Source organism: Quercus suber, unplaced genomic scaffold, assembly GCF_002906115.3.
Source record: "Quercus suber isolate HL8 unplaced genomic scaffold, Cork oak 2.0 scaffold_260, whole genome shotgun sequence".
In the NCBI taxonomy this organism is placed as follows: Eukaryota; Viridiplantae; Streptophyta; class Magnoliopsida; order Fagales; family Fagaceae; genus Quercus; species Quercus suber.
The window spans coordinates 86,223-107,820 of NW_027069716.1; the positions used below are offsets into that span (position 1 = coordinate 86,223).

General features: G+C 33.3%; 1 protein-coding gene across 1 annotated transcript; it reads right to left on the bottom strand.

Moving 5' to 3' along the window:
- Positions 1-3,347: 3,347 nt before the first annotated feature.
- On the bottom strand, positions 3,348-20,047 carry LOC112028130 (11-beta-hydroxysteroid dehydrogenase A). The gene is made up of 6 exons (XM_065781219.1): positions 19,826-20,047; positions 12,488-12,680; positions 12,228-12,313; positions 10,886-11,014; positions 10,702-10,813; positions 3,348-3,646 (listed from the first exon to the last, which is right to left on the bottom strand). The coding sequence occupies exons 1-6, from the start codon at positions 20,045-20,047 to the stop codon at positions 3,348-3,350; spliced, it is 1,041 nt and encodes a 346-aa protein (XP_065637291.1).
- Between the last annotated feature and the right edge of the window lie 1,551 nt (positions 20,048-21,598).

A 21,598-nucleotide genomic window follows, 5' to 3' on the forward strand; every position in this document is an offset into this window, starting at 1 on the left:
TATTATTATATTTAATAATTTTAAAAAAAAAACTAGTTGTAACACTTTCTCGGTTCCTCCTACTAATACTAATTTAATATATATATATATAATATTATATAATTAATAAATTTTTTAAAATGACCAGTTCTTCTTATTCTATATAGAAGCCAATTAGTTCACACAAACCCTAATAAATTACTATTGTTGTTTAGTCATTAGTGTTGCTTGCCTTTAAGGAGTTACATTGATACTAATTTTTAGGTTTTTTAATATATTAATATTTATATTTTTTCTACTCAATTTAATAATAATAATAAAAAAATTTGTCAAACCCATGGGTTCAACCAGACCCAACCCGACCCATGTGGGTTAGGTTGGGTTGGGTTGGATTATGTAATGGGTTGGGTTGGGTTGAATTTTTTTTAACCCATTATGGTGGGTTGGGTCAAAAAATTCCCTCAACCGACCCAACCCGACCCAGGCACACCCTTAAACTTGAGTACTAAAAAGTGGTAGATTACTAGATATTTCCGAAACAGTGTTAGTTTGCCACAAATTTTGCCAAAACGTGATATTTAGCTATTTTCACCCAAACAAGATAGTATGAATAGTGAATTCTAGTTAACTCAATTGATAAAGTTTCTGATGGTTGAATAAAAGATCTAAGGTTCAATCCCTACCTATACCAAAAACTGATTAATATCTTGATCTGATAATAAAGAGTTATTATCAATAGTAGATGACATAAATTGAAATTCACTCAAAAAAATATAATATGAATCTACACAAAAAACTGATTGGTGTCTTGGTCTGATAATAAAGAACTATCATCAGGAGTGAACGCCATAATTTGAAACTCACTCAAAAAAAGATAATATGAATATGTGCATACATGGCACGTTAACATTGTGTGACGTTTTTATTTTTGGTTTGGTGGGTTGAGTTGGTCGATAAGAAATTTTGTTTTTGTTATAATAAATCAATAAATCATGTAATTAACTCAAGTAAAAGAAATTTATGGTAAAACACTTAAATAACTATATTTGAGTTGTCTTTTTTTTTTAAACACTCACAACCATAAGTCTCACACGCACACTTTAGCCTACACATGTACACCCACTTACCAGCCCTTGCCTCTCTCCCCAACCAGTCACTGCCTCCAAATACCCTGCTAGTGGTCATGGGCAGAGCTACATACACTGCCCTCCCAAAATTACTGAAAATTTCTCTATATTATATATAAATATTTAACATTTTAATAATTTAGCCTAGAAAATAGGAGCTGGCCTCCACTAATATATAAGTTAGTCCAACGGTACTCTTAAAAAAGGAATTGTCCAATTAGTTTAGTAATTAGAGAGAAGGTATTTTGTTTTTTTTTTTTGTTTTTTTTTTCTCATTTTTTTTTAATTGTAAAATTTGTTGTATTCATGAGTTGGGGGCATGGATCCATCCCCCAAAATTTTTTTTTTTTTTTTTTTTTTGTAACCCAACTCAACCCATCAAGCCTTAAAAACCGACCTAACCTGGCGGGTCGGGTCGAGTCAAGTTTGGCGGGTCGGTGGGTTTTCTGCACACCCCTACTCGAGTTTCACAAAATCAAGTTCTAAATAGTACTCGAGTTCAGTGAACTCAAGATCCTAGGTGAGTCGCCAGCGTGTCACTGTTGACCTGGAATGGGAGAAATTAAAAAAACAATGTGGTACTCAATATTGCAGAAATCGAGTACTTCTTTATAGTACTTAAGCTTAATAAAGTCGAGTACCTTCTTTTTCTTTTCTTTTCTTTTTTTCTACTTTTTATTTCGTACAAAACTTTTACTTATTTCATCTTCAACTGCTTGTGATCGTTGTGTCCACCATGTTAGTTACATCATAGCACCGTGGGTCCAGCCCACACTTGATAAAACACCTCATTAAAGAGGTGGTTGGACAAGCCACAAAAGTCAGCTTATTTTCTTCTTGGGTGGTGACTTAGGTGTGTTGGACACGCTGAGGAGAAAAAGAAGAAAAGAAAGAGGTTGATGCATTAAGGCTATTTGGTCTAAGGGAGAGTTGAAGGAAAAAGAAAGTGGCCAAAGGAAAGTCAAGGCAAGTGAGTTGCATTTATTGTGATTTGATGTCAAGAGTGTGAAAGGAAGAAAAGAAGGAAAAGATGAAAGAATAAAAGGGGAGGCCATTCGGCCAGTAAGCAAGAAGTGAACTCCTAGAGAAAGTGAGGACTAAGTGCAGTCATGTCATGGCTTCTAATAGTGATGAATTAAAAGGTCCTATCCATATGTGTCTTTGGTGATCCCTGATTATGAACATCAAATAAAATTACCAACTCTTATCATTTTTTTGTTTAGAATCATATCAAATTACCAACTCTTATCATTTTTTTTTTTGTGAAACACTTTTACAACAGTATACTCAATAAGACCTCTGCCATTCGGTCCTTTGTTTAGGTGTTATCCAGTGTAAGGGCCATTTTGCATCATACTAACTTCCTAACATCTTATGGGCACGTTTAGTGAATAGTTATTGCTAGACTACTTTGTACTTAGTTAACTGCAATTCCAGTTACTTGCACATGAACTTTTTCAAGTCCAGACACTATACTTAGTTTGGTGAACACAACAATCACAAGCAGTTGAAGATGAAATAGTAAAAGTTTTGTAGGAAAAAAAAAAAAAACCAACAACAACAACAACAACAATAATAACGACAACAAAGTACTCGACTGTGTTAAGCTAAAGTACTCAACTTTGTTAAGCTTGAGAACTATAAATAAGTACTCGATTTCCGCAATATCGAGTACCACATTATTTTTTTAATTTCTCAAATTTCAGGTCAGCAGTGACACGCTGGCGACTCACCTAGGAACTCGAGTTCACTGAACTCGAGTACTATTTAGAACTCGATTTTGTGAAACTTGAGTACTAAAAAAGTGATAGATTGCTAAGTATTTCCAAAATAGTGTTAGTTTGCCACAAATTTTGCCAAAACGTGGTATTTGGCTATTTTGGCCATCTTATTTGTACGTAACTCTTTTTTATGTCCTAAATCCAGGATTATTAATTATCTTTAAGTCGAGCACAATCAATAACCCTTCGCAAACCAATTTCTTTTACATATTTATAGAGATCATTTGTATATGTATGAGAAATAGGCATATATAATATAAATGTAATATAGAGTTCATACAAATACAATCTTTGTTCTTTCCCTTTCTCTCTTAATCTTAAGAGACAAAATAAAAATAAAACAGGTGGGGTACTACTCACAAGTTACACAATCTACAAGCACGCAGATGATAAAACACACATAAATAAAGAGATTGATTTCACTAGATTCAACCTCCTAGAACATAAAACAACCTTCATTTTAGTCAGTCTTGATCTCAGGGTTGTCGATTATAGATGGATAAATAATGTTCTTGGCACCCAAGAGATCCAATATCTTCTTGCTGGGAGCTTCCTTGTGTGAAGTCCCTAGCCTATTGATATACATCAATTGATAACTCCACTCGATCACCTTAGGGAAAAACACCTTCCAGAAATAGGTGACCCTGAACCAAGCTGGCTCTGTCATGTACCTCTCTCCCTTGCAAGCACTATTCACTATTGCCTTTGCACACCCTCGTACTGTCCTAGCAGGTATCGTGCTTGATAGAAATTTAGACCCTTTAAACCAACCAGATTAACCTAGTTAATTAGCCAAATGATTAACTTAGTCAAATTATGCAGTTCTAGGTTATCACAAACATATAATCATATCAAGAATATAAAGCAGCGGAAAATAAAAGACACAATGATATGATCACCTAGGAAACCACACGGTAAAAACCTGGAGAGAATTTGACACAGCTATCCTCAAGGTAAACCTGAATCCACTATGCGAAAGAATCGAAGTTCATACAAAAGGACTTACAAGCATGGTTTTAAAAACTGAACCGGACATCAAACCGTTTTTTTTTTCCAATTTCTGGTTTTTGACCGGTTTTTGGCTGGTTTTCCAGTTGTTGACCGGTTATTGACCGGTTATGAGACTTTTAACCGGACCGGATTGGCATCCGGTTCCCGGTTGAACCGGTCGGACCGGTCGGTCCGGTCCAGTTTTTAAAACAGTGCTTACAAGCTCCCTGCTTGACTTCCTAATACTACCCACCAATAGAACTTACTGACACGACCACGTGCAAACTCCGAATCCATAAACTTCTTCTTTCTTGGATTCTCTAATCAGCTACAAGCACCCACGCTTGTTATTCTTTAAGCTCCAATGGCAGCAACTGAGTTGATCATCAAGGTGTTGAAGTAATCTCTACCTAGAAAATCCTAAGTTTTATGTAAAAGAAAACTCCTCTAGATCTCACAAGAGATTTACACAAAACAGCAATATGAGCAACAAAGACTTTAGAGAGGTTTAGGTACAAAACCCTAGATACAAAAGAGGCACACTCTTCTCTTTCTCTCAAAAGCTCTCAAAAACATGGCTTAGGGTTTCCTTTATATAGTGGGAGAAGTAGATTTGAAACCCTAATCCTTAATGGGCTTAAGCTGCTGTTTGGGCTGACTTAAAATTCTACAGATACGATTTTCGATTGATCGAGCCTGTTCCTCGATCGATCGAACCAGGCAAAATATGAAGTCTTCTTCCTGCAGCTTGTATGTTCTTGAATCTTGACTTAAATCACCTTGAGCATTGTCTAGTAAAACCTATAGACTCTAAGATCTATATCTAGACAAGTTTGTGTTCACGATTTGCCAATTGTTCTAAACATTTAGAACCTAACAAACTCCCCCTTTGGCAATTCGTGACAAAAATTTCATACAAAATGAAATGCTCAAATACAAGAACAACCCAATACAATAAAATGCTCATTACAACAAATTCAACCTAACTACTATCCATCAGTTGCAAGTGTAGACAGCAGCTCAATTGAATCAACCTGTATAGTTCCTGAAACACTAAACAAAATGCATAAACGCATCTGTGGAAAATACAAGTAAACAAAAATAAATTCTTGATTTCACATAACACAAAATAAAGACACATACCAATGAAGAACTCATAAGTATAAATCAATAAGAAGTGAAACAAGAAACATATAAATCAAAATAAATTCTAACTCTCCCCTTAAGTTAGATACATCAAAAAGTTTTTATATTCTCCCCATAAACAAAACAAACAGGTCATCTATGTCTCCCCCTTTTTATCATGTATTGACAAAGACTACCAAATCAGAAGGTAGACAAAAAATATACGCAATAGAGTAAGAGAAACTAGAGACAACTCTCCTTAAGAAGAGCAACAACTCCCCCTAAGAACCACAAAAGTTAAAAAAAAAAAATTCTCCCCCTATAAAAATAGGAAAAACAAAACAAGTTTTGGGAAAAATAGTTTTGGGGAAAAATGAGGAGGTGGGGATAAATAAAAACACACAAACCAAAGTTAAAAACTAAGGTAAGGATACACATGAAGAAAAATATTCGCTCTTTCAATATATGCAAACATGACACTATGTGACCCATAAACAGTTGCATGAGTAGAGAAAATATTTGCACATTGATTATCCATCATATCTCTTAAGAAAAATATTTTCTGCAGTTCACACATAAGAAATAGCATATACTAAAATGTACAAAACTCAAAAATTAATCAATCAATTTTTAAATCAAGTTGAGTACCCAATGTAGCAAAGTGTATGCATGTTATGTGTGAAAACAATGAGAGATATGACTGCAAAACTGCAAGATGGATACAAAAACAATGCAATGCATGTGAATTATAAACACAAATGATGCATGAAAAAAATTTTGGTCAAAAACATAGAAACTGAAAATTTTTCAATTTCGATCGATCGAACATCAATCGAGTTAGGCAGACTCAAACCAAAAATTTTAATCACAATTTCGATTGATCGAAAAACAGGTTTGATCGATCGAAAGTCTAGAAAAATCAGATTTTGAAAACAGAGCATTTTAATGCAGAAACTCCTCAAAGCACATTGTTTTATAAAAAAATGCATGAGTATGAGACAAATTTTTTTTCAAAAATACTTGAATTCAACCCAGATCTTCCAAAATCAAGATTTTCAATCAATTTGTCCTCAAAGCGCAAACATTAAACACATTTTCCATTAAAATCAAGAAACTTTTAATCTTGGATGGCCACAACAAAATCACACATAATATAATGTACCAAGTTTAATCAAAGAGTAACTTGTGTAGTGTGTGCAACTAGCAAAAGGTTAAGATACATGTGAGGTGATATGTGAATAGCAATCAATTACAAAGTTTACAAAATTCATCACACAGAATTTAAAAGAGACTTATCACCTAAAGAGTTACATCATATAACTCTCACATCTCCTAGAACATAAGCTTGCAATCATGTAAGTTTCTTGAATTTTGCCTCATAATTATGTGAATTGGCATCAAGTCTAATAGTACACATCAATTTTAATTATGTGAAATGGCATCAAGCCTAATAGTACACACCAATTTTAAGTATTAAGCAATTAACCGAGGTTACACCTTATGTTCTTTTTGTGCATGTGCTACACTTTCTTGAGCACAAAATTTTATGATATGCACTAAAGTGTTCATGATTGGCTAGTGAACAGTGGTGAGATGGTTATTTATGCCTTTCTCAAAAGGATCAAATCCAACAGTCAAATAACATGTGACTTCAAGATTAAGACAAAATGATAAACACCATAAACATCTTTTCCACACAACATGCACTACAAAACTTTAACTAGTCAAGTGCAATAAATAAGTTTATCAAAGCTAAATAAGGTACATAAACTTGTTATGTAAAGATAATGTAGGGACTCAGTTTAGAAAGGTTCCCTAATAATACATTTCTGGAAAGTGGGACGAAAGGTTAGGCCCTAACAGACTAGCAACGGAACACAAGCCACTTTTCACCATTGAAGGGGAGTTAACCCAATTTACAACTAAGGGTTGCTCCTCGGCACTTGTCCGAGGAGGTTCCTCCTCCCCAAACTGCTTTGCTCGCCCTACTTATATAGTTCTCCTCCTTCTATCTAATTCTTCCTTTTGTTGATCATTCATTTGCCTTCTCTCTGACCGTCTATCCCATCAGAGGCCTTATCAGTACTCGAGTGGTTCACCATGATCAATGTTACCCTGTCAAGAGGTTACATCCCCATTAATGCGGCCAGGGGGGTTAGATGAACGCATTTAGTGTGGAGGTGACAACCTGTTCTGGGCCTGTCTCCCACCTGAAATTAGCCTCGGTACGCCGTGGACAGGGATGTCCTCGGCGGGGCCCAAAAAGCATAGGTCTTCATACACCAGCCTCGAACAATCATCCCTCCTCGGCATGGGCCTTGGGCCAAATGCAAGATGGGCCCAGGCTACCAGACCTACGGGCCCCACAGATAATATGGCCAATCCTTAATTATAAATCCAAGATGTGAAATACAAAACACAAAAATCCTTTTGGTTCTAAAAGAAAATTTATGACCAAAAACAAAAAGCACATATTATGCTAAATGAACAATGCAAAAGCAATGCATGATAGTGCAAAACTAAGCTATAAAGGGTACACAAACAAGAAATATCAATTTCTTAATTAACCCTTGAATACATGTACAAACTAGTACATACTTACACAAAAACAGAAATAGCTTAGCACATACTATTCAAGTTTCTCCACAATGTCAAGCATATTCTAAATCAAGAGAGAGATATCATAATTCATATAATCCTCAAGAAAAATAAAACTAAACACAAAATAAAATATTTTTGTCTTTTTGAAATTTTTCAATGTTTTTGGATTTTTTTTAAATAAAAACAAAAACTTAAAAGATAAAACAACAAAAAACAGAAACAAGACATGTCCACAAACAATTGAAAGAATTAAATCAAGGACAAGTCAGCAACACTCACCTTAGAGAATCTTTTCTCACCCATATAGCACAGGTCTTCGGCTTTGTAGGTGAAAATCCATGAGAGGCAGAGTTAATTTGAGGGATTATACCAAACTTCTGAGAAAGACTAAAATTCTGCAAATTCCTTTCACAAGCTAACAAGCTTAAATTTTTCAAAAGCATATGAAACAATTTATTTGGACTTATGGTAGGAGAAATATCATCATATATCCTAGATTAACATACAAAATATTTAAATTTCAATTTATGACAATTAGGATGAATGTGACCATGGTCACCACAAAAATGGCAAATAGGGACAAATTTAGGAACATCAGTATTCCTAATAGCAAATTTAGTCTCAGATTTTGGTTTTTGCCTCAACAAAGAACAGTTTGGTCTAATATGACCAACAACACCACAAAGGTGACAGGTAGGTACAAAAACAGATTTATTATGCTCTCTAATAGTAGGTTTAGACATAGGTTTAGAAACTTCAGCGTTAACATCAGAACTTTTACCTTTGTCTAACCTAGCAAAATAAGCCTTTTCTTTATTCTTCCTCTTGAAAGGAGGGATATAAACTTTTTCAGTCTTAGACTTAAGAGAAACATAAACACTTCTGTTAACAACAGCAGGCTTGATACTAATCAAATTTTCAATTTTAGTTTTAGATTAAACTAACTCTTGTTCCAAGCTTTTCATCTTCTCATCTTGAGAGGAAATTTGATTTCTCAAAATTCATTTTTTTTATTAGATTCATCCAATCTCACAATCAATTCCTCTTTTTCAAGATTAGCCAATTTTAACTCTTCTTTAAATTTCTTAGAAATTTTCAAAGATTTAGATAATTCCTTACGAAGAGTTTTAAAAGGATCAAAAAAATCAATAGAAACAATAGTGTTCTTTTTATTCAAAGCATCACAAACATGAGCAGAAAGACACTTCAAATTATCCATGATAACAGGGGTCAAGGATCAGCTCTTAGATCAAAAGATCTACAACAAAAGAGCTACCCGCTCAGATACCACTTGTTAGAAATTTAGACCCCTTAAACCAACCAGATTAACCTAGTTAATTAGCCAAGTGATTAACTTAGTCAAATTATGCAGTTCCAGGTTATCACAAACATACAATCATATCAAGAATATAAAGCAACGAAAAATAAAAGATACAATGATATGATCACCCAGGAAACCACACAGTAAAAATCTGGGGAGGATTTGACCTAGCTATCCTCAAGGTAAACTTGAATCCACTATGCGAAAGAATCGAAGTTTATACAAAAGGACTTACAAGCTCCCCACTTGACTTCCTAATGCTACCCACCAATAGAACTTACTGACACGACCACGTGCAAACTCCGAATCCACGGACTCCTTCTTTCTTGGATTCTCCAATCAGCTACAAGTACCCACGCTTGTTATTCTTTAAACTCCAATGGCAGCAACCGAGTTGATCATCAAGGTGTTGAAATAATCTCTACCTAGAAAATCCTAAACTTTGTGTAAAGGAAAGCTCCTCTAGATCTCACAAGAGATTTACACAAAACAGCAATATGAGCAACAAAGACCTTAGAAAGATTTGGGTACAAAACCCTAGATACAAAAGAGGCACACTCTTCTCTCTCTCTCTCTCAAAAGCTCTAAAAAACGTGGTTTAGAGTTTTCTTTTATATAGTAGGAGAAGTAGATCTGAAATCCTAATCCTTAATGGGCTTAAGTTGCTGTTTGGGCCGACTTAAAAGTCTACAGATACGATTTTCGATTGATCGAGCCGGTTCTTCGATCGATCAAACCAGGCAGAATATGAAGTCTTCTTCCTGTAGCTTATATGTTCTTGAATCTTGACTTGAATCACCTTGAGCATTGTCTAATAAAACCTATAGACTCTAAGATCTATATCTAGACAAGTTTGTGTTCACGATTTGCCAATTGTTCTAAACATTTAGAACTCTCTCTCAAAAGCTCTAAAAAACGTGGCTTAGGGTTTCCTTTATATAGTGGGAGAAGTAGATTTGAAACCCTAATCCTTAATGGGTTTAAGCTGCTATTTGGGCCGACTTAAAATTCTACAGATACGATTTTCGATTGATCGAGCCTATTTTTCGATCGATTGAACCAAGCAGAATATGAAGTCTTCTTCCTCCAGCTTGTATGTTCTTGAATCTTGACTTGAATCACCTTAAGCATTGTCTAATAAAACCTATAGGCTCTAAGATCTATATCTAGACAAGTTTGTGTTCACGATTTGCTAATTGTTCTAAACATTTAGAACCTAACAGTGCTTACTTGTACCTACTCATAAAGCATTGCCAATTAATCAAATGACATGGTATAGATAAAGCATTGAGCACATCTAGAAACCTACAATATTACAATATATTCCTAGTATAATTTTGTCAATATTACAATATTTTGAATGATGTATTTTGACAAGTACAATATTGGATTAATTACATTGCCTTTTAAACTCTCTTAATGTAAGAAAATATAAAGATGATCAGGTTTCAATTACTCTTTCCTCCATAAAATGTTTAAATTTAATTTAATTTTTTTTTTATATTTTAAAACTATACACAACATATAAGTTTGTCGATCGAATTGTAAATAACTTTCGATTAACATAAAATTTGGGACAAAGGGGTTAAGAACAATAACAAAGTATAATGCTGAGATTTTGAAAATACTAGTCCACAGTTATCAAGTAGTGTAATATTTATAATATAAAAAAAGTACACAGATATAACTTAATGAGAGGAATAACTAATCAGCCAATAACTTTCATCTCTCAAGTCTTGATCAACTTCCATTTTTCCTTCCTTCAATAAGAACTTGCCTGGGGTCATTTCAGACTCTATGAACTCCGGTGTCACAATTGTGATTTTGATCTCAGGCCCAACCTCAACCCGCAATGTCTCGAAGAAGCTTACTATTGCTGCACTGCTTGCCTGAGGTGACAATGTATAAGAATTCATCTCTAATAGAAAATAATTGGGAACCATATACATCATATTACTTACATTGTAGAAACTCATCCTAGGTGTAGGCAACCATGAAGATGAAGCAAGGACTATCATCTTGCCTCTACTTTCTCTGAGGTGTGGAAGTGCCAAATGGGTGGTATATACTGAACCCCAAAAGTTTATATCCTGCGAGGAAAAAAATATTAAACATTTCAACTTTGTATTAGATTAGACTTTGATGTTTTCCTTACATTAATTAACTCCTCTTTCTTTTGGTTTTTTCCGAACTCTTTGCTGTATATTTGTACAAGTCACTTGGTTAAAAAGTAAAAACCTGAGACCATAGGAAATTGACAAATAACACTAATAAGTCATGGTATTGTATCAATCAATGATACCTATAGTTTTGAAAAATTTTGAATCTTAATATTACTAGACAAATAACATGCTTGGACAGTATTTATTTATTTATTTATTTTTTTACCAAACTTTTGGTAAATTATGCATAAAATTGTCTGAACGGTTTTAGACCCCTTAAACCAACCAGATTAACCTAGTTAATTAGCTAAGTTATTACTTAGTCAAATTATGCAATTCTAGGTTATCACAAACATACAATCATATCAAAAGTATAAAGCAGCGGAATAATAAATAACACAAGATATGATCACCCAGGAAAACCAAATCGGTAAAAAACCTGGGGAGGATTTGACCTAGCTATCCTCAAGGTAAACCTGAATCACTATGAAAGAATCAAAGTTCATACAAAAGGACCTACAAGCTCCCCGTTTGACTTCCTAATACTACCCACCAGTAGAACTTACTGACACGACCATGTGCAAGTTTCGAATCCACAGACTCCTTCTTTCTTGGATTCTCCAATCAGCTACAAGCACCCACCTTGTTATTCTTTAAGCTCCAATGGTAGCAACCGAGTTGATCATCAAGGTTTTGAAGTAATCTCTACCTAGAAAACCCTAAGTTTTGTGTAAAGGAAAACTCCTCTAGATCTCACAAGAGATTTACACAAAACAGAAAAGTATGAGAAACAATACAACAGGAGCAACTCTAAAAACGTGGCTAAGGTTTTCTTTATATACCTATGGTAAAAACAGAAAACCCAAAACGTTAATGAGTTAGGGCTGAGCTGGAATATTCTGCAGAAAAACACTCTACTCGAGATTCGATTGATCGAGTCTTTCTTTCGATCGATCGAGCCAGGCCGAAATGCACCAATGCATCTGCAGCCTCTCGATTCCAACTTTACATGAAAGACCCCACTTTAAGCAAGCCTAAACAAGACTAAACATATTGTTTTGATCATGGTTTGCCAACATTACACATTAAAGTTCTAAATATATAAATTCCTAAATCTTTAGAACCTAACATTGTCAATTACCATTACGGTTTTAAAATCGGTGATATCAGTTGCATCTTCAAACAAGCAGGCTGAAGCAATCCCAGCATTTTTCACTAGATGATCCACTGCATCAAAGACTCATCATGCAACAAACTTATAATACAAATAAAAATTCTTTATGTTAATGTTTATGCTTCATTCTATACTCTATTAATTATGACCTTAAAATACTATTTTAAAACACATGCAATAAATAAATCAAATTAAGTTGATAAGCTTAATTAACCATTTGGGCTTACATCTGCCAAAGTGACTCATGGTTTCATTAACAATTCGCTTTCCGTCCTCAACCTTGGATACATCTGCACTAATTATAAGAACATCAGGGGAGCCATATTCTCGAGCTTGATTAGCCACTTCTTGGAGAGCATTTTCCCTTCGGGCAATAAGGGCTAGTAAAGCCCCTCTCTTAGCATATTCATAAGCTAAATGCTGCAGTGTACATAAACCAATAATTTTAAAAAAAAAAATTAATGAAGGCATAAATCAATATTCTATATATCAAATAAATTAAACGTTCTATATGACTGAGGAAAAAAAAGTATTTCAACGTATGCAAAATGAATGAAAAGAAACAAAACTTGAATCATTAAATTTGTGTTCCTAAATTTCTTTTAGAATATGACACGATAAGATTTGAATATATGACATCAACTTTATAAATTTAATCATCAATATCCTAAGATACTAATTTGCTTGTTATCATTAAGTTAATCATCAACCTCAAGATAATTACGTCAATATCCTAATATACTAATTTGCTCTTTATCATTAAGTTAAAATATCAATAGTTTCTTTTTGGTGTAGGCAAATTCGATCAATTCTACAATAATTATTCTTGATTAATATACTAAGAAATTAATTTTTTGTTTAATTATTATTACATCAAAGATACAATTTTTTTTTTTTTTTTTGGTAAAGAAGATTCGATCTTATATCTTATTCTAGAATAAAAGACTTTATCATTTTGAATTACCTATGTGGGGGGCAGAAACTCAAACTTATATATTGAGCCCAAAGCCCTATGTGAAGGCTACTGTATGTCCGAAGAGGCTAAAATTGTTGAGGAGTACTCCGCATGAAAGAAAGATACTTGGGAGTGAAGAAGATCCGTCCGAAGAGAGCACCAGCGTTCCGAAGAGATCATTCTCCTCGGATGTAAAGATTCTTGGTCAAATAAATATCTAGGGGGTTCGAATGAGCTTACTAATGACTTCAGCAATCTGGATAAGTTTTGGACATGCCTGGAGATAAGAAGAATGGAGAAATATCTAAAAGGAAAAGCTGCCACTACCACATTAAATGCACTGCATCTACTTTTCTGACAGCATTAATGTGGAGAAAACCCCTGAACAGTGTAACTTCAGCTACCGCCACTCACAAAAAGCTAAAGAAGATACATGACATGACATACACTGAAGTAGGTACACAGATGAAGAACAAGTGGACGATAGGGATGATGGGGAAGGATGCTATATAACGAAGAAGGGCTCCTGATAGAAGGAGAGGAAGAAAAAGGAAGAGAAAACAAAAAAGAAAGGCTTTACTGTAGCTCTAAGGACTGTAATCATCATTCAATTTATCATAAGCCTCTTCAGACTTCAATTCATTTGGTCTTCACGTGTATCTTTATGTTGATTTATATTTGGAGGTTGTAATCAACCGTTGTAAATTCCATAATCAACCTAGCTTTATCACCCACACTCTACAAATTTATTATTTTGGGCTTAGGCCACAAATCCTAACCCCACAACCTAAATTCCATATGTGTCGCCTCACAATTGTATAATTGTAATCAATATTTGTAGTTTATTGCTATAGGTATTAATTATTAGGTGAATTGTCTAGAATTATTAGGGTAATTTTGTCCTGAAATTATATGTATCCATCTTGAAATAATAATTAGAGTTAATCTCATCATCAACTTTTAGAAATTGACTATTATAATTTTCATATCTATTTAAATTACTAATAATACTACAATATTTAATTCACTCATTTCAAAAAAAAGATTTATAAGATTTTAAAAACGCCATAGTAAAATAACCTAAGAACCCTATAATAAACTGTGGAAAATAAATAAATAAATAGCAAAATCTAGGTTCTACCACCGCTATTTTCAAGATGCACTTGGCTTGTTAGGTTTTAGATTCTTGTAAACTAGATTGTTTAACCTAATTAATTAATCAAGTAAATCCTTAAGTTTATTATTCAGATCTAAGTTAAAACAAAACAATTATATTAAAAGAATGAGGGGTAACAAGCAATGTCGGTTTAACATTTCCCTTTTAGGTTTCACTCCAAAAAAAAAAAAAAAAAAAAAGGTAAAAAAAACTGCCAAGAGAGATAAAAAATTGCCAAAAGCTGTTCAAAAATCTGAAAAGTTGTAAAAAGCTGTGTTATTAACGGGCCTTTACTGTGCCCGTTAACATAACCCAAGAATGAGATAGGAAAAAAAATCCTCTGTCCCAATGTGGGTCTTCCACCAACCGTTGTCATACACCACTTGTTTCTTTATACCAAAGTTTGGCATACTGTATTTGGTGTGTAAAAATGGACCTATACATGGACCCATACATGGCATACTGTATTTGGTGGTGTAAAAATGGAACAACTCTAAAGAGTGAAGGATTTTTGCTTGCGAGAGAGTTACTTGAATATATAAGGCCAACAAAGTTAAGGGCCTATTTAGTACTGCTGTTTAAACAACAGTTTTCAGTTTTAAATATCTCAACACGTATTTTTATCACACTTTTTAACTCACATATATTTCAACAATATTTAAACAACATTACTAGAAATCTCTAACTAAACGGATCCTAAACATTGTACTGNTTCTCCTATTTAGCAGCGAATAAGAATGAGGGAAATGTTAACAAGCAATGTCCGGTACTTGTTAACATTTCCCTTTTAGGTTTCACTCCAAAAAAAAAAAAAAAAAAAAAGGTCAAAAAAACTGCCAAGAGAGATAAAAAATTGCCAAAAGCTGTTCAAAAATCTGAAAAGTTGTAAAAAGCTGTGTTATTAACGGGCGCTTTACTGTGTGCGTTAACATAACCCAAGAATGAGATAGGAAAAAAAATCCTCTGTCCCAATGTGGGTCTTCCACCAACCGTTGTCATACACCACTTGTTTCTTTATACCAAAGTTTGGCATACTGTATTTGGTGGTGTAAAAATGGACCTATACATGGACCCATACATGGCATACTGTATTTGGTGGTGTAAAAATGGAACAACTCTAAAGAGTGAAGGATTTTTGCTTGCGAGAGAGTTACTTGAATATATAAGGCCAACAAAGTTAAGGGCCTATTTAGTACTGCTGTTTAAACAACAGTTTTCAGTGTTTAAATATCTCAACACGTATTTTTATCACACTTTTTAACTCACATATATTTCAACAATATTTAAACAACATTACTAGAAATCTCTTACTAAACGGATCCTAAACATTGTACTGTAAGGGAGAATGACATACTTTCTATATATTTTAGTTATAGGTTTAAGACGAATGTATGTTGTTATCTAAGATCACTGTCTATTTAGCAAATAGACAAGATCTCTTGTCAATGACTTCCAGTTTGAAAGAGAATTCTTCCTTGAGAAGGAAATTAATTAGCTTCTAGTTATGTACTTAAAAGTAAAAGAAAAGGTTAATAAATGACCTAAGAGCTTTAGTTTAGAAAATATTTTAAAAAAAAATTTATGAAAAAAGAAAAAAAGCAACTGGCTTTTTTGATAGTATTTTTATACTTTCCATAAAAGTAATATTAAAACATTCTTAAAATAGCCTATTAATAAATGTCTTAAGTACACCCATTAACAGGACTTAAAAATAAAATATGTCATCCAAGCTTAGGAGCATATATTTGAAGATTGACCAATTAATACTCTTTTTCTTTTTCAAAAAAAAAAAAAAAAAAAACCTCTTATTCTAGGCTTATTCTGTTCAATTTTTTAATTTATAAAGAAATCCTGATAGTAAGATCTCTCATGGTTAAAAATCGTTTAAAGTATGGTTCACATGATAGGTCCCTGGAAGGAAAAGTCACTTATATGTTTTTTTTTTTAATGGGAAAAAGTAACTTATATGCTGATTGGCTTATTTGTTAAAAATTGGTTAAAGTATGGTTAAAAAGAATGATACTTTAAAAATTATATAAACAAAAATGTTACAAATTTAAAAGAAAAAAAGTTGCATCCAAAATATCAAATTCGCATTTAGCGCAAAATGAAAAGCTATCGACGCCTATGCGTTCAATATCCTATTTCACTAATTTCTTTTTAAGTATATATTTTTTATTGTAGTTTTACTCCCCCACCACCATGTAATGTACCATATTTTTGAGTCTTAACGTGAACACGAATTCCACCGATTTTAAAGTGGCAAAAAATTGAAAACCAAGAGAAGAAAAAATTTCCAACCAAAAAATTAAGAAACAAAAAGTGGAAAAGAAGACAGAGGACTATTTTATTATTGGATATATAGTTGGTTAATATATATTTCTTGATATTTAAAAAGAAAAAAAATTATCAACAATATATATATATATATATATATCCTACTTGATTTTTTTTTCCTGAATTTTTTTTATTTAGAAGAGGTAATTTATTTTCCTGAATACTTGAATTCATTGTATTGTCCTACTTTGGCTATAGTGTTATACTACTCTATTATCGTTATTGTATATTAGACTGTAAACCCCTGTAAATTAAAGGCCCCTACTGAACAGGGAGTCATACATATAAGAAAATTCTGCAAAGGGTACCATTCAAATTCTCTTTTTTGGTGAGTTTCAATTAGCTCAACTGATAAAAATTTTTGTGACCAAATAAGAGATTTGAAATTCGATCTCTTACTCATACCAAAAACTAATTAGTATTTTAGTTTGATGATAAAAAATAATTATGAAAACAAACTTTATGAGTTGAAACTCTCAAAGAAAAAAAAAAATCCCCATTTATTTAAGAAAAAAATACTACCTTGTAAAGGAACCAAAATTATTGTGCAAATATATATTCAAAAAAATGAAAAATAAAAAAGAAGCAGCAAAAGTCATGGTTATTGTTTCAACTACGTGTCGTAACCATGCCAGGCAATGGTGACACTATACCTTTTTACTTGATCTCCATCATCTTCTACAACTTTACTCTTAGCATATACTATAAAAGTCTAAATGGTTTACACCATGATAGGCCAAGAATATATTACCCTCTTGGGTAAATTAACTAATTAATTAGCTAAATGAATTACTTAAGTCAATTTAACATGCAATAAGCGTAGTAACACAAAAAAAATCACAAAATAATTAAGGGTCTGTTTGGATAGCACTTATTGTTACTAAAAGTTGATAAAAACTGATTGTTACTGAAAACACTATAGCAAAATAATTTTTAAATGTGTGAATAGTATTGTGGGACCTACTTTTAATATTAAATATTGCATGAACAGTGCGTGAATAGTGCTTGAACAGTGCACGCACAGTGAATTTTGTCCCCAAAGTCAACAAAGTCGGCCAAAAAAAAAAAAAAAAAGAGGGAGAAAACGTAACAAGTGAAACGCAACGCAACTTTACTAGCTATCCAAACCGGCACTAAATGCAGCAAAAATTAAATTTGACATGGGTGATTTGTTTACAAATGGGAAAAACCATCGAGGCAAAACCTTACTGGGTGAATTTAAGGTCATTACTCCTAAAAATCTACTATTATCAAAACAAGCAGTTACAAGTAAAGGAATCCTAGTACCTTATACCAACCTACAGTTGAACCCTTACCCCAATACATAATTAGACTTGTAATATAGTGACAATATCTCCTTTTAATGCATGAATCCAAGTACGTGACTAATCAATCAATGCACGGATCCAAGTATGTGACTAACACACTAACTTAAGAAAAATATTGGCTACAAAGTTCTTCAGTCATCTACACAATGAAAATCAAGAAGCTCATTGATCACAAAACTCTACAGCGTACAAATGCAGCAGCATCTTTAAGAGAAAGATGAATTAAGATAAATTGTCTTCGATCACAATATGCATGTAATAAGTGCAACAACCTTATGACGGCCCTTAAAATAATCATTAGACATGTTTAGAGGTGTGAGAAAAGAAAACCTAAACATATAACTTGGATATGCGTGAAAAACAGATTTGAAAATTTGAATTTTGTAATTCTCGATAAATACATCTATCGAACTTCAAATATTAAATCTCGATAGATACATCTGTCTTGCTATCTATTGAGATTTGAAACAACACTTCTTCATTTGATTCTTGGACAGATTTGCATGACTTCAATATTTTGAATTGAACTCTTGTTCCTTGAAGTATTAAACACATCCTAGATCTACCCAATTACAAGTAAAGTGCGTTTTGTCAAAGGATTAGCCAATTCTATATGACATATGTTCTTAACATGTTCCACATATGTCCTAACACACCTTCACATCAAATTAAGTACGCCTGTTTCTCTTTCTCTACTCTTTTTTTAAGTTTTAACAAAGCAAAAGCAATGGATCTTATTAACAAGTTCCTGAACATAGTAGCTCCTTTATTCACCTTCTTCTCCATCTGTCTTCTCTTACCACCAACCTACTTTTACAAGCTCTTCCTCTCCACCCTAAGCTCTGTTTTTAGTGAAAGTTTGTCTAGAAAAGTCGTGCTCATAACTGGTGCTTCCTCAGGCATTGGCGAGGTAATAATAAGCCATGTTAGGTTCTAAAAGTTTAAAACAATTGACAAATCATGAATATAAACTTATCTAGATATAGATCTTAGAGTCTATAGATATTATTAAACAATGCTCAAGGTGATTCAAGTCAAGATTCAAGAATAAGTAAGTTGCAAAAAGAAGATTTCAGAATTTGCCTAGTTCGACCGATCGAGAGACAAACTCAACCGATCAGAGTCGTATCTGCAGAATTTTAAGTAAGCCCAAATAGTAGTTCAAGCCCAAAAAGGATTAGGGTTTCAGGTCTACTTCCCCTAGTATATAAAGGAATCTCTAGGCACATTTTATTATGACTTTGAAGGTGCTCTTGTGAGATCTAAAAGGTTTTGTGCATTCCTCTATCAAAGTTACTATCAGATATCACTCTCATATCTTTAGAATTGATAGATCTGAAGTTGCTACATGAAGATCAACAATAGCTGATAATCTAAACCTTTAAGGTGGTCTTGGAGTCACAAATAGGAGAGTTAGTGTTTTTTTTTTTTTTTTTTTTTTTTTTTTAATCACAAGTGTGGGTGCTTGTTTTGCTAAGACCTAATAGAGAAGGAGTCCGTGGATTCGGAGCTTGCACGTGGTCATGTCAGTAAGTTCTATATGTGGTAACAATAGGATGTTAGTGGTCTAAGTCTTATTGTAAACTTCGATTCTCTATAGTGGATTTGCTTTTTACCTTAACGATAGCTAGGTTAAATCCTTCCCAGGTTTTTTACCGGTTTGTTTTTCCTAGGTCATCATATCATTGTGTGTGTGTGTGTGTGTTTTTTTTTTTTTTTCCTTTTTCGCTTCTTGTTATTCGCTGCTAAATAGGAGAAGACTATCTTCAAGCTGCCTTTGCTTATTGACCCTTGCAATGAAATCATCAGCCCTTTTGATTAACTCCTCAGCAGGCAAAGCAAAGTCATTTTTCCCATCCGAATCGTCGTTTTCTTCTGCCAATCCTATCTCTTTAATGTCCTCTCCATCTTCACCAGTCCTCTTCATCACATTTTCTTCATCATATTTCACTGTTGTTGTTCCCTCTGCCTTGACTTCAATGGTTGAAGGACTCTGAAGGCTCCGACTCATGTTAATATACTCATCACAAGCTGAAGAAGGGTCTGAAGAAAATATTTTGGATTCTCCTATAAGGACACCAACAATGAGATTGCCTACTATGAACATAAACTTGTAGCTCAAGAAAACCGAACGGATTTTGGGGAGAGACACAAAGAGAAAGACCTTCATGGAAGAAGATAGGGAGGGAAACCAAAAAGGGCTAGAACAAAATAAACTACAAGTTATTGCTGTCAAAGAATAAAGCAATAGATTGTCTAGAAGTTGATTGCCCTTGTATTTCTTGATGGCTCTGATATTTTGTGTCTTGATAGGAACCATTGTGGAGTACTAGCTAAGTCTACAACAGAAATTAACTGGGGTTTTAAGGTGGGTTTAGAGGTGAGTCTTATACTTGGTGAAAGGCTGAACATGGAGCATCACAAAGGCAGGATTATATTGTGTGGGAAAGGAAATCTTTTTGGGCATATAGGATTCTTCACATGCTTACTTTTTTTCTATATTGTATGAGATGCCTTTTAGTAAAGCTATGGGTGTGTGAGAGATTTATCAGTGTTTATTGGGTACTTTGGTTTTTAGGCTGCTTCTGCTTTCCACTACTTGAAGGTTTTGATTCCTTTATTGTTACTTATTCCAGAAAACTATATATAAAGGTCACAAGTGTTTACATATTTTTTCTTCTTGTTCTTATATTTATATTAAAAAGTGATTATGCTGTTTCAAAATATCAGTTTTATAGGTTATATTGCGAGAATTAGGTATTGTTAACTACATGAGCACTAAAACTATGTATCATTTTATATTGTGCTGATCAGCACATAGCTTGGTGCAACTCAGCTTTAGAGCAAAAATAGCTGATTACAAATCACATGGTATATTGAGGACATGAAATTTATATGATGATAATCATCACTAGGTGAAAATGATACATTCATTTGGTGAGAGAAGTGGCAATGTGGCATATTACATATACCACAATATTAAAGATGAATTCCACTTAAAAAGGTATTTATATCTTCTTTTACTTTATGTGGTGCTCAATGGAATTGTGGCGGGTTGGTTAAAGAAGTTGCTTAGCTTTTCCATACATAATTCATAACTAAAAGGAAAGATTATTGAGTGGAAAAGAAAAAAGAGAAAAAGAAAAGTGAAGCTAAATAAGAGACATGAGAAGTTGGGTTTAAAGTCATTGTCAGAAAAGAAGCTTTGGAGCTATGGTTTAGCTGACCCCAAATTTATGGTTTAGTTTGGAGCTGTTATATACAGCTCCAAACTAATTAAATTGCTTAAAAGATGCCACTTTAAAGTAATAGGCTAGACAATCCTTTTTATTATTTCAGATTTTGCAGATCATTCAATTACGGTGGTAGTAGTACCATAATCACAATAATTTTGTACAAACACGTCCTAACATTTGTTTACAATAAAGTGATAAAACCGGACAGGAAGTACTGAATTATTGATGCAAATATGCAATGAGATAGCGATAAGGAGAACAAGACTATCTAAAAAGATAAGGAGAACAAGTCTATCTCAACCAAAAAAAAAAAAAAAGCCTTAATG

What these genes read in the sequence shown, in the direction of transcription:
- LOC112028130 (XM_065781219.1), bottom strand. Translation starts at nt 20,047, where the DNA reads ATGAGTCGGAGCCTTCAGAGTCCTTCAACCATTGAAGTCAAGGCAGAG. An exon ending in CATGAGTCACTTTGGCAGAT is followed by an intron (nt 12,314 to 12,487) that starts GTAAGCCCAAAT and finishes TCTTTGATGCAG; the next exon opens with TGGATCATCTAGTGAAAAAT. An exon ending in CTAGGATGAGTTTCTACAAT is followed by an intron (nt 10,814 to 10,885) that starts GTAAGTAATATG and finishes TTGTCACCTCAG; the next exon opens with GCAAGCAGTGCAGCAATAGT.